The sequence below is a fragment of the Electrona antarctica genome (genome assembly GCF_951216825.1).
Source record: "Electrona antarctica genome assembly, chromosome: 21".
In the NCBI taxonomy this organism is placed as follows: Eukaryota; Metazoa; Chordata; class Actinopteri; order Myctophiformes; family Myctophidae; genus Electrona; species Electrona antarctica.
Window position 1 is genome coordinate 38,902,833 of NC_136802.1, and position 12,491 is coordinate 38,915,323.

General features: G+C 43.1%; 1 protein-coding gene across 2 annotated transcripts in view; it reads right to left on the reverse strand.

Annotated features, from left to right (window-relative positions):
* The window catches only part of htra3b (HtrA serine peptidase 3b), a 35,689-nt gene extending 23,929 nt beyond the window's left edge, over positions 1–11,760 (reverse strand). For both annotated transcript variants that reach the window (XM_079491019.1, XM_079491018.1), the window contains exon 1: positions 10,729–11,760. In XM_079491019.1, the coding sequence (XP_079347145.1) occupies positions 10,729–11,254 (526 nt within the window). In that variant the 5' untranslated portion in view covers positions 11,255–11,760. The remainder of the gene's footprint in view (positions 1–10,728) is intronic.
* Positions 11,761–12,491: the final 731 nt, after the last annotated feature.

Below are 12,491 nucleotides of genomic sequence, written 5' to 3' on the forward strand. Positions count from 1 at the left end.
TAGCAGAAAAAAAGCAAGCAAAACAAGGGGGTTTAAAACCCAAGGAAGCCTATGGCTTGTTTCAATTGGGGTCCTTCATATTCAATTCATCATAATTAGGGGATTGCTTTTAGGATTAGTTGTACAACTGATTTTTTTTCTTTTTTTTTCATTTCCTGAAAAATGTACATTTTGGAGGATTCTTCCCGACAGCAGAGGTATTATGTACATTGGCTATTCGAAAATAGACGATCTACAAACTCACAGCGCTTTACGATGTGATGCATTGTTAGCTTGTAAATCGGATATTTTCCAAAAATATGTAGAAAGAAATGTGGAAAGATTGGTGGTCTGCAGGCAAATAATAATGCATATTTATTCATGGTCAAAGTTGCATGTGTGTGTGTGTGTGTGTGTGTGTGTGTAGGCGTGTAGGCGTGTATTCACGTGAGCCCATGTGCACGTGTGTGTATGTTTGGATTTTCCACGTGTGGATGTGTGAGTGTCAGACTGTCCCGGGGGCGGGGTGACTGACAGTCTCTGTGGGACCATACTGGTGATGAGTCTACCATGAGCGCACGCACGCACACTGACACATGCACGCGCACACGCACGCACGCTAGGGCATTAAGCAACTAGTCGACTAGTTTACTAGTCGACTAGTTTACTAGTCGACTAGTAAATCCACTAGTCGACCTTGTTGGTACTAGTTGACTAGTTGATAAGAAGGAAAAAAAAGTTTATTTTTATTTTATTTTATTTTTTCCCCGATTTTGTAGGCCTCAAGATCAGGTAGATTATAGTTATAGTCACCAATGTACACCGTTTTTAAATGTACAAATATGTATTTGTACATTTTTAAACATAATAGGTAGTTAAACAACTAGTCGACTAGTCGACTAGTAAACTAGGCAACTAGTCAACTAGTAAAAAATGACTAGAAGTGAATGCCCTAACGCACGCACGCACGCACGCACGCACGCACGCACGCACGCACGCACACACACACTACAGTATCATCACTGTCGGGCAAAAACCTCTTATCTCCATATCCTATTCTTTTTTTATATATATATAAATTAACGTGATCATACTACTACAGTGTCACACAAAAGCATCACAAGTAGCAGATCTACAGAGCTTGTAGATCTGCTACACCTTTGATGCTTTTGAATCCTGGACGGGGTGCATATACTTAGTTTAGACTAGTCATTGGTTAGACATGGGTTAACCCATTTTGGGCGGGAACCCCTTTTGGTGTTTTAAACATTATGTTATAATTTAGCTATTGAAAAATAGCAGATCTACAAGCTCATAGCGCGCCACCGAGTGGCGCGCTTACGAGCTTGTAGGTCTGCTATTTTTGAAAAATCGTGAAAATATTTATTTCAGAATTTCTTTTTTTTTATTTTGAGGTCAGGCCTAAATGGCTAAAGGTTAGGTTTAGGTGTGCTGCCCCGTGGGAGGGTTAGGGTGAGGGTTTGAGATAGGTTGTAGTTGGGACATGTAAGGTTTCCACCCGACGATGTGCTTCTGTTTCCTCCATCACCTGTGTCTTAATACAGGGGTTCTCAAAGTTTTTGGCCGGGGACCCCCGGAAATGCTTTGGCAATGTCTCGGGACCCCCGCCCTGCCCCCTCCCGACCCCCAATATAAATTGACTGCTACAATAACCTTAAACCATTTTGGGCGGGAACCCCTTTTGGTGTTTTAAGCATTATGTTATAATTTAGCTATTGAAAAATAGCAGATCTACAAGCTCATAGCGCGCCACCGAGTGGCGCGCTATGAGCTTGTAGGTCTGCTATTTTTGAAAAATCGTGAAAATAAAATTATTATTATTTTATTTATTTATTATTTTTTGAAAATAATTTGGGGACCCCCTAAAATAATTTGGCGACCCCCCGAGGGGTCGCGACCCACGGGTTGAGAACCGCTTAATATACCGCTGCTGCTTTCCACACAAACTGGAAACTGCAGGGTTTAGCTTTAGTGGTCGGACTGGCTTCTGTACAGGACAGACAGAGTTGTCTCATGTAGAGGACACACGTGCAGAGGTATATCGGGTTGCATTCCGGCGCTTATGTCAACTTTCCAGGTGTTCACACTAAAAGCTCGTCCATGATTCCGCTTGACCTAGATATGCATGACGGCCATGAAGACTTTGGCTACCGTGGTCATTTTCGGTCCAGTTTAGCAACTGTGGACCTAGACAAGTCTTCTAGCTTGCCAAAATAAATGACCCCCCGCTGTTTTTCTGTAAATATGATGATGATTTATTGCATAGTATTGTATGTCTTTATGTGTCTTGATGAATTTAATAGACAGGACCACAATGGAAACAAGCCCTCGGGGCTTTTTGTGTTATCTTTTAGCATTACTGTATAACTGTACCTCTGTACTTTTTGCAAGCTGTTAATAAAGCATTCAATCAATCAATCAATCAATCAATCAATTGGATCTCATGTTGTAGTTACTTGTGCTTGTTTTTCCTGACTACAATGTTAAAATGTAATTTAGATAGCATGTTATTCAGACAGATGCGTTGCATTGTTTACCTGGTAGTTTCGATGTACACATTATTTTTTTGATAGTGATTGTTTTTAGATGATAGTATATTGTTCCTAGTCTATAGAGCGTCGCAGTCCCGCCCCCTACCATGGCCCAGGAAATGAATCCCAATGCATTTTTCCCATAGACATTTCAAAAAGTATTTATTTAAAGACGGTTACGCCACGGACAAACTCATGACAACACAAACAATATTTTGGACCAAACAAATAATTACAAAGAAGAAAAACAACAAAAAAAGTGTTGTAACCTGCCGTTTTTTTCTTCTTTCTAATTATTTGTTCGGCCCAAAAAATTGTGTTTGTTGTCATGATTTGTTACGACTCGAGTTGGCTTTGTCCGCTGCGTAAACATCTTTAAATAAATACTTTCTGAAATGTCTATGAGGAAAATGAACGGAGAATAATTTCCTGGGCCATGGTAGGGGGCGGGACTGCAACGCTCTATACTGGGGCACTACACTGTCTCCCATGCATTTAATGTATGTGTTTACCGTAAGTCGCTCTGGATAACGGCCTCTGCTGAATGCCTATACATTGTAAATTGTAAGTAAGTAAGTAGCCTTGCCGAGCCATGAGGCCCATATCTCCTGTTTCTGTAGTGTGAGGCAGCTTGATGTACAAGTACACCCCCTGGACATGACGCTAGTATGTCGCAGGGACTTACCCCCAATCCAACCCTTGATGCTGAGTGTCAAGCAGGGAGTCACTGGGTCCCATTTTTTAGAGTCTTTGGTATGACCCGGCCTGGGATCGAACCCCGACCTCTCAGTCTCAGGGCGGACACTCTAACCACAAGGCCACTGAGCTGGTTGTAAATTGTAAAGAACAACAGTTCACTCTCCCGTCCTCCAACTGTCCCTATGCGTGATGTATTATTATTCATCTGTGGAGGAGTGCACTTGGAGACGGTTTTGCTGGAATGACAAAATGTACTTAAAGTACCAAAAGTAAAAGTACTCGTGCATTAATGCAGAATGTCTCATTTCAAGTTTTGCGTTTAAGACCTTGAAATTGGAAATGCTCAAGTAAAGCTGTACTTAAGTAAACTACGTAAGTAAATGTACTTAGTTACTTTACACCACTGTAAATGATGTATTATTATTATTAACGCTCTGTCTGCCTACAGTACAGTTTCCTTCCCTGTGTGGAGGAGTGGACTTGGAGAGGGTTTTTGCTGGAATGACAAATGTCCTCTCTGCGAGGCCAAGCATCATAACGTCATCCCGACCACTGCCAAGGACTGACTTGTTGAAATCCCCACTTCCACTGTGTGGTGAACGTAATAACATACGGTGTTTTTGGTGAAAGCAAAACACTTCCGCAGTGTTGGTAACACACACACACACACACACACACACACACACACACACACACACACACACACACACACTGGGTCAATGTGCTTCTCCAAGTAGGGTCCTGGAGGTTCCAGTGTGCATGGCGCCAGCACACAATGTGTTTAAAAGTCAATACAACCAGTGCTGTTTGAAAATAGCTGATCTACAAGCTACAAGCTATAATGATGTGTAATGGTATGCATTGTAAATCTATCATAACATCCAACATTTGGGGCTCCATTTTCGTCACCACTAAACCCCTTATCCCTAAACTTCTTTGCCTTTTTTTTTTTTTACTATTTTGAAAAACATTTTTGAATATGGTTCAACTAGCCCAATCTACATTGACACGTTGTGAGCTTGTAGACTGGCCATTTTAACTATTCAAAAATGTTTTGCAAAATAGTAAAAAAAGGCAAAGAAGTTTAGGGATAAGGGGTTTAGCGGTGACGGAAATGGAGCCCTTAATTGGTCCCTTAATGGAGCCCTTAATTGGTCCCTTAATTGGTCCCTGGCACAAAACTATTTTCAGATGGGGGTCAATACCAAATACCAACAGTTTGAGAGCCACTCCTCTTAAGTTCTGGTCAAAATAAAACTCTTCCACGGTGTTGGTATTAACCCATTTTGGGCGGGATCCCCTTTTGGTGTTAGCATTATGTTATGCTTTAGCTATTGAAAAATAGCAGATCTACAAGCTCATAGCGCGCCACCGAGTGGCGCGCTACGAGCTTGTAGGTCTGCTATTTTTGAAAAATCAAAGAACGACTGACATAGAAACATAGCTTTTTCAGAAAACTGTCAGGATGTAGAAGACATTTTTAGAATCTGATCTCAGGTCAAAATGGGTACAAGGTACAGACAGACATGCCCTCCTTTCTCACTGACAATGTTCAGACAATTTACTGTCTTGTCAATGGCATGACCTGTGAAGTTCTCAAATGGCACATCTGCAGCTTACAGTAGAACTCAAAGTAAGCCCTTACACATCCATGATCCACTAGCTTACAGTAAAACTCAAAGTAAGCCTCCACACACATCCACATCCACTAGCTTACAGTAAAACTCAAAGTAAGCCCCCACACATCCACATCCACTAGCTTACAGTAAAACTCAAAGTAAGCCCCCACACATCCACATCCACTAGCTTACAGTAAAACTCGTGTATAGTAGAAACAAGACCACAAGGACTTTTTTTCTTTTAGACTAAATGATTGACTGTGTTGCTGTTTTTACATTTTTGTCTAATAAACAAATATTCAATCAATCAATCAATCAATCAATCAATCAATCAATCAATCAATCAATCAGAGTCTGTGTCAGGCACTGCAAATAGGCCATCTTTTATAAGCTCACAGCTTGGAGATCAGCTATTTTTAGGCTTTTGAAAGTGGCAACAAATAAAGAAAAGGGGGAAAATAAATGTATTTTACGGGGGCTGAAGTTTCACTGCCCCTGCAGCCTCCCCTCTCCCCAGATGCAGCAGTGCTTTATGGGAGAAACACATCGTTCCACTGGCTGACTGACCAGACCCCCTCCTCCTCCTCCTCCTCCTCCTCCTCCTCCTCTCTTTGCTACCGGAAGGCTGTCCACACACTGGCTTCTCCGTGCTTGGTCCGGAGCCACGGGTTCGTTTTAACCTGCCACAGGTTAGTTTTAACCTGTCGCACATGCTTGAAGCCACGGGTGGGTTTTAACCTCGGCCAAGGGTTAATTGTAACCGGCAGCGCATGTCGGGAGGCGCGACGGTGTTGTCAGACTAATGCCTGTCGGACTGTTAGCATGTCTAACAAACGCATATGCACCCCCACGGGTTTGCAGTAATATTAGGTTGAGCTATCTAGTCAAACATCATTGAGTTTATTATCGTTTCATGCGATGACCATGCACTGCTCATGTCGGCTACTGTAGCTACAGGTTTCTGGTGGTCGCTAAATGTAAGGTGCATTGGTGCAACCAATTGTTTTGTTTTCCGAAGAGTGCATCCCAAAGTGGATGCACTCTACTTTAGATCCCTGTACTGGGACGGCAGTGGCTCAGGGGTAGAGTGGCCGGTAGAGCAGCAGGATGGAATGTTTATAACTTACCGTATACAATAACCCTGGTATCCCTAATTTAGGCAAATGTCGAAACTATTTAAAGAATAGTGAAGATAGCAGATCTACTAAAGCTCACAACGCATCGACATGTGAGGCGTTATGAGCTTGTAGATCAGCTGTTTCTGCTCTCCGTCATAACCTGTAAGGAAGTATAATCCTGAAGTGGTTAATGAGTGAGTCAGTCTCACAGCATAGAGTCTGTTCAGTCTGAACAGACTATCTTGAACAGACTATCTTTTCTGGTCCAAACAACAGGTTTAAAAAACTTTAATAGACAACACCTGCACCTTTTAAACCTTGTTTACGGACTATGGTAAACACACACTATTTAATACAGTGTGTAAACAAAGGTTTAAAGAGCAGCTGCAGTCTAATGAAAGAGAGCTTTACAACCTATATTTTAAATAGTCACAAACCTTTTCTTGTCAAGGAGCCCTAAACTGATATGTATTTGGCCACAGGCCCCCATTTGAAAATATGTTGTGCCATGACAAGATTTGTAAACATTAATTTTGACAAGATTGTATATATTATTTTAAAGATAAAATCCTTTACAAGCTCACAACACAATCACATATGTGCACCGTGAGCTTGAGCTAGAGTGACTATTTTCAAATAGACATAAAATAAAATGTGGCTTAAATGTTTTAAACTGCTCCTTGTGTTGCTGTCAGTGGACCCCCTGGAACCCCCCCAACGACCCCTGGTGGTCCACAGACCCCCACTTTATAAACATCTCCCCTGATGTGCGCCAGCCGATAAATCTCCCCTGATGGCAATACATGCAAGCAGACTGAAGAAGTCTTCCCTCCCCCTATAAGACTGCCTGCTGAATAGGAAAACATGATGAACATCTTTTTTTTTATAAAAGAAAAGTTCATAATTCCTCCAGTCCGCCACACTCTGACAACTCAATTTGAGAATAAAGTTAAAAGGCCTACTCATGAATCTTGATATGAAACGGGGGAAGTTGCAAATGTGTCACTCACAGCTCTGCTTTTTATATACATTGCTTTATTCCCTTTTAAGTGTAGCCTACTATACGTCTATTTCTTAGTTTAGATTTTTTTCCCCCAGTACACTTTATTTATAGCACATTTTACAACTCAGGTTTACAACACAGGTTTACAAAGTGCTGTACAGAAAATCTAAAATGTAACTGTAACACTGTAGGCCTATAACTATAGCTAAAACACAGAAAACAGCAAAATCACAGTGGGGGGGGGGGGGGGAATGTTTTGGTAATGTTAATGTTTTCTCATGACAATAAAAGGCTGAATTGAACTGAACTGGGTATAGTGGCACTGGTTAGCCTAAATACATCTACGAGAGTCTAAAATGTAGGCTAATGCAGGTCAGATATAGGGCAAGCTAAGTGTCAATGAAAAAATGGTTGCTTGAAAACCGAAGCTGCAACCATGCATGATTATTTTAGGTGTATTTATGTTTTATGCTGTGCTTCCCTATGTAATGTTATGTAAATGCATTCCACTGTTTGACTGTCTGTTTTTCCGTTTTGTGTTTCTTGTGATAGGCCGTGAGCCAGGACCCCAAATCTGGGGTCATCTGTACCGATGGGGTGAATAAGTCTCATAGTGATTTTTGGGAAGGTATACATCCCTAGTGCTAGGAAAAATGTGATAGCATTGCATCTGTGGTAGCTTTCTGTGTGTTATCACTCCATTTATAACCACATGCCAAAACTCAATTTTCAAAATCCGAATGGAGCATTCTACTTCAAACTGATGGTTCTCTCCTATTATTGATCATATATCTTTGAAGAATGGTTGGGATACAGCTCAGACTATATATTTCTCTGAAAAGTTGTTAAAATTAGCACATCTAGAAATGTTATCTATTACAGGAGAGACAACATATAGGGACTATATATTACATGAGACGTACTTCTGTTTTCATGAAAGATGCAGCACAAAGGTTCCCTCTGTAAATAACTGTAAATATTTAAAACCATCTTAGAACATAAATTCTAATGAAATGTTTTATGAAATTCAATAAACTAAATATAGTGTAAGTGTACAGTGTAAGTAATGCATAAGATAACTTTCCGTTCACCATTACATCACCTTTTAGTCCATTTGACACTTCTATCTGTTCAATACCAAACCTAATAATGCTGTTTCATATTACGTTTTTGTTGTTGATTTGTATTTGGGGACAATTTTAGCTTGGTTGCCCAAACTTTGGTAATTGGCATAATCAAAAAAGGCCTTTATTTCAGGTCAATCTCACATGTTAAAGGTCTGGTCAATGAAACAGAAACAACTATTTCTATTTCTATAACAACTTATACTTATACATTTGTAATAATAGCATAAGAAAATATGATAATATTTATCTTTTGCAACTACATTCAATATCTGTAAGCTTCAACTCATAATCAGGAACATAAAATCAACCCACCACATCCCCCTAGCCCTCCTGATTGGCAGCAATATCTTACCCAAATCCTGATCTACCTCATCGTCTCTTTATTATCAACATCTCATCAGGTGTCAGGTCACCCTTAGCAAAATGTGGATCTCCCATCCAAATTGTGTGACATCACCTGAACTTTCAAATTGAGCTTGGTGGTCTGCCACATTCCACTTGTATATGAGTACAACTGTCGTGGTACAACAGCAGCAACAGATTGTTACATTGTGACACCCAACTCACCCAGCACATCAGGGTAGTCTGGGAAGTTCCCTGCCAGCAAAGTATTTTGTGCTCTGATCTTGCCTTTGCACATGGATATGAGGTTGCACAGGACTGTCCCATTGAAGGTCGTTAATGTCAAGGCAATTATGTTTATGCACTGTCAAATAGGTCTACATCTATTCTATGGTAACATATAGCTGTATAGTCATATTATCCTGCTCATTACTGTGCACAAATGTATACATCTTTGTGTTTGAGCACAAATGCATTTTGAGAACCCCCACATTTTCAGTAAAGCGTGCACGCTGTGCGGCCCCCCACACACCATCATTCTACAGTTCAATCTAGTTGAATACCCCTGCTGTAGGTTACAACAACAAACAGCTGCATATCAATGGTAAGGTGAATACTGTGCATGTCAACCAGTGACCATACTGTATCTCCTGCATGCTTGGACACACCTGCTTATGAGACAGACATTGACCTGACCTTTAGCACATAAGATTGACCTACTTATAAGAAATTGATTTTATGTGACAGTTATTCTGTTCATTTTGTAATTGTAATGTTTTTACATAATGCAGTACAATAGAACATCACTTTGGGTGTGGTATGGACACCATTTTGGATTTGGCAATACATAATTAACTAGTGATGGGAGATAATCGGCAAACACATCGGTATCGGACGATTTGAGTTGTTTTTAGATTAATCGGCATCGGTTTGATTAATCAGACCGATTACGTTTTTCAATAAACTTTTCCCTACTCCTTTTTCGAACATAGTAACTGCGAGAGTGAGGTCTAGCCAACACCAACTCGGGATTCCTGGATCGCTGCCCTCCACAATGTCCTATCCAACATCAGGTTATTGAGCTCTGCAGTGTTGTTAGCCAAGCTGTCGCGCCGCAGCACGTCTACATAGGTGGTACGCTTCTTTCCCCCCCTTGGCTTTGCCCTGGGTTTGGCTCCCATAGTCAATTTACTTGCCTCAAGTTCTGGGTACCTGACGCAGTGCCCTGCCAGCCTCATCCTTCTCTCTCTGACTTTGTCCGTGACCCGTGGTAGGTCCCCATAGAAGAGGTCCACATTTCTGATGTGACACCTAGTGCCATTCGTAGCATTCTTGTGTAGACTCCATCCAGGGATTTTTCCTGTTGTACTGTGAGGGTCCATGTCTCGACAGTATCTATGAACAGCCGCCTCTTAAGGTCTTCTCCCATGTCTGATTTCCACACTCTCCTCATCCCGTGCAAGGCTTTCCAGGCAAGTGCTCTCCGAACCTTCAGATCCTTTTCAGTTGAGGCAGTCCAGGCCCCGAGGTACTTGAAGTCCTCGACTCGCTCGAGCACCGTCCCGTCTGCAGTGGCAATGGTTTTGTCCTCTGTGTTGACTGTCATTACCTTTGTTTTCTTGGTATTGAGCTTGAGGCCGAACTTGGACCTTGGCTCGAGTCTGGCTGTAGCTTGACTCTATCATCTGGACCAACTTTTCTGGAACTCCGTAGGCACGTAGAATACTCATGAGTTTCCCCCGGTGGATGGTGTCGAAAGCCTTTTGGAAGTCAATGAATGTGATCACCGCTGACAGGTTGCGCTCCCATACCCCTTCCAATATCCTCCTCAGACTTTCGAAGTTAAGGATTATGAAAGATCATTATTATTATTATTTTTGGACGTTTATTTATTTATATTCTTAAGCATGCCTAGAGGTACCAGAACCAATTGGAAAAACCTTTTCTATCATTTTTGGGGGGTGTATTACTATTTTTTTTTTCATATTGATCCATGCAATTTTCGCCTAGTGTTATAAAATAAAATGCATGATAGCACTCATAAAGCTACCACGGGTGCAATGCTATCACATATTTTCTAACTCTAGACATGTATACCTTCACAAAAATCACTATGAGCCTTATTCAGCCAGATGGTACAGACCAACCCCCCTGGCTCACGGACTATGAGGACTGTGGATGAAAATGAGCAACTGTGCTATATCCGGTGTATTTACGTCCATGTGACGTCCATTAATATGCATTGTCCTGTCCAAATAAACAAATAAAGTATAAAATGAAGTGACATACCGGTCCCTAGACTCCCCACGGCGCTGCTGCTGCTGTCGCTGCACGCCCCCTTCTGGACGTTGCTCACTCCGGGCAGGCCCTGCTGCTGCGCCTTGCGGCTGCTGGCCTTCAGCTGGCACACGTTGCCGTACGTCCTGCCGTCGCTGCCGCACACCTTGCCCGCCAGCTTGCACTGGCAGAAGCCCTTCTTCCCGGAGAGGCGCTTGCCGCCCGCGGGGTGCTTGCAATCGAGGCCGTCGCCGCACGGCAGGTCGACGTCCTTGCGGCCGCACGGCTCGCCCTCGCCGTGCGCGCACACCAGGCAGCAGTTGCAGCGATCGGGCACGTAGCCGCTGGGACAGCTGGGGCTGGGGCACGTGCTCACGTCGCACCGGGTGGGACACAGCTTGTCCCTGGCGGCGGCGGGGTCCGCGCTCACCGCCCCCCCCAGAGCCCCGAGGTGGTGGAGGACCGCCGCGGCGACGAACAGAAGGACCTGCATGTTGTCTTTTCTTTGTTTGGATGAGATACCGATGCTGTCTGTCATTCAACGTTTCGACGAGTTGAGTATGAAGGACACCAATGGAAAAACAAGTTTAAATCCTCTTAGCAGAGAAGCAGACCTTGTATCGAACTGTAGGCTACTTAATTATCTGTGCTGTTTTCTTCTTCTGCAAGCTGTCAATGAAGTATTCAGTCAGTCAATCGATAAGAAATGATTGAATGCCCATACAAAGTACAAAAGAAACGGGATGAAAGTTTTACGCGGAGATCATGAGTCCGTTGCCAGCTGAATGTCCACTGTGGAGAACTTGCCAAAACGCTCCGCGCTTTTACGCATCGCTTTCCCGACGGATTTCGCGGATAGAAACGTCTTGCAGCGATAGCTTAACCCGTTACCCGGTCCCTCCCTCGTCGTTACTGCAGAATGCACAGGATGAGACTGCCTGTCACCTAAAATGCATGCTAAAAATCAGCCCAAACCACTCCAAGTCCAAAACGCCGTGCGTAAAACAACCGTTCGCCGGAGCGTCTATTTAGCGGTGACTTACAGCTGCACTTGAGCGCGTCCACTCTCTGGCTCAGCTGCAGCTGCTGAAGGCTGCTTTTCTACACGACGTGGAGCCTATGATTTGTTGTTGCGAGTTAAAGGGGCAGTCCGTATAAGGTTAAAGGGGCAGTCCGTCCATCCACAGCAAACAGCTGTGGCTCTTGGCCTGGAGAGAGCGCAGGGGAGGAGATTCTGGACAACACAACCGCCCCTAGAGGGCGTGGTTTAGGGTTTGTAGGCTTCATCACACACGCACGCACACACACGCGCGCACACACACACACACACACACACACATTGCAGGGACAGCAACATCTGTCATTGCAGCATCTGTCTGTCTGTGCATGACTTCAACATTAGAGCACCCAACTCTCTCATGTAACAAAGTATTAACCGGCATGTAGCCTACAAGTTGCTTCTGCACACGACACAGCCGCCAAGCCAAATCACATTATAAATTCCTGGAAAACGCAGCAGAAATTACGTGTAATGTTATCGACCCCCCCCCCCTTTCTTCTTCTTTTGAAAACATTAAGTAATTCATTCTTGAGATGATGAGCGCATGCTTTCGTTCCCCTTGTAAGGGCAATTTGATGTGACCAGACCGTGCACTCTCTCTCTCTCTCTCTCTCTCTCTCTCACCTCGCAGATGTGGGTCTGTTTTTAGTGCATACTTTTCTCTCTCCGGCACATGCTGACAATCCCAGGCCAGAACGTTGTGGTCTGCCTACTG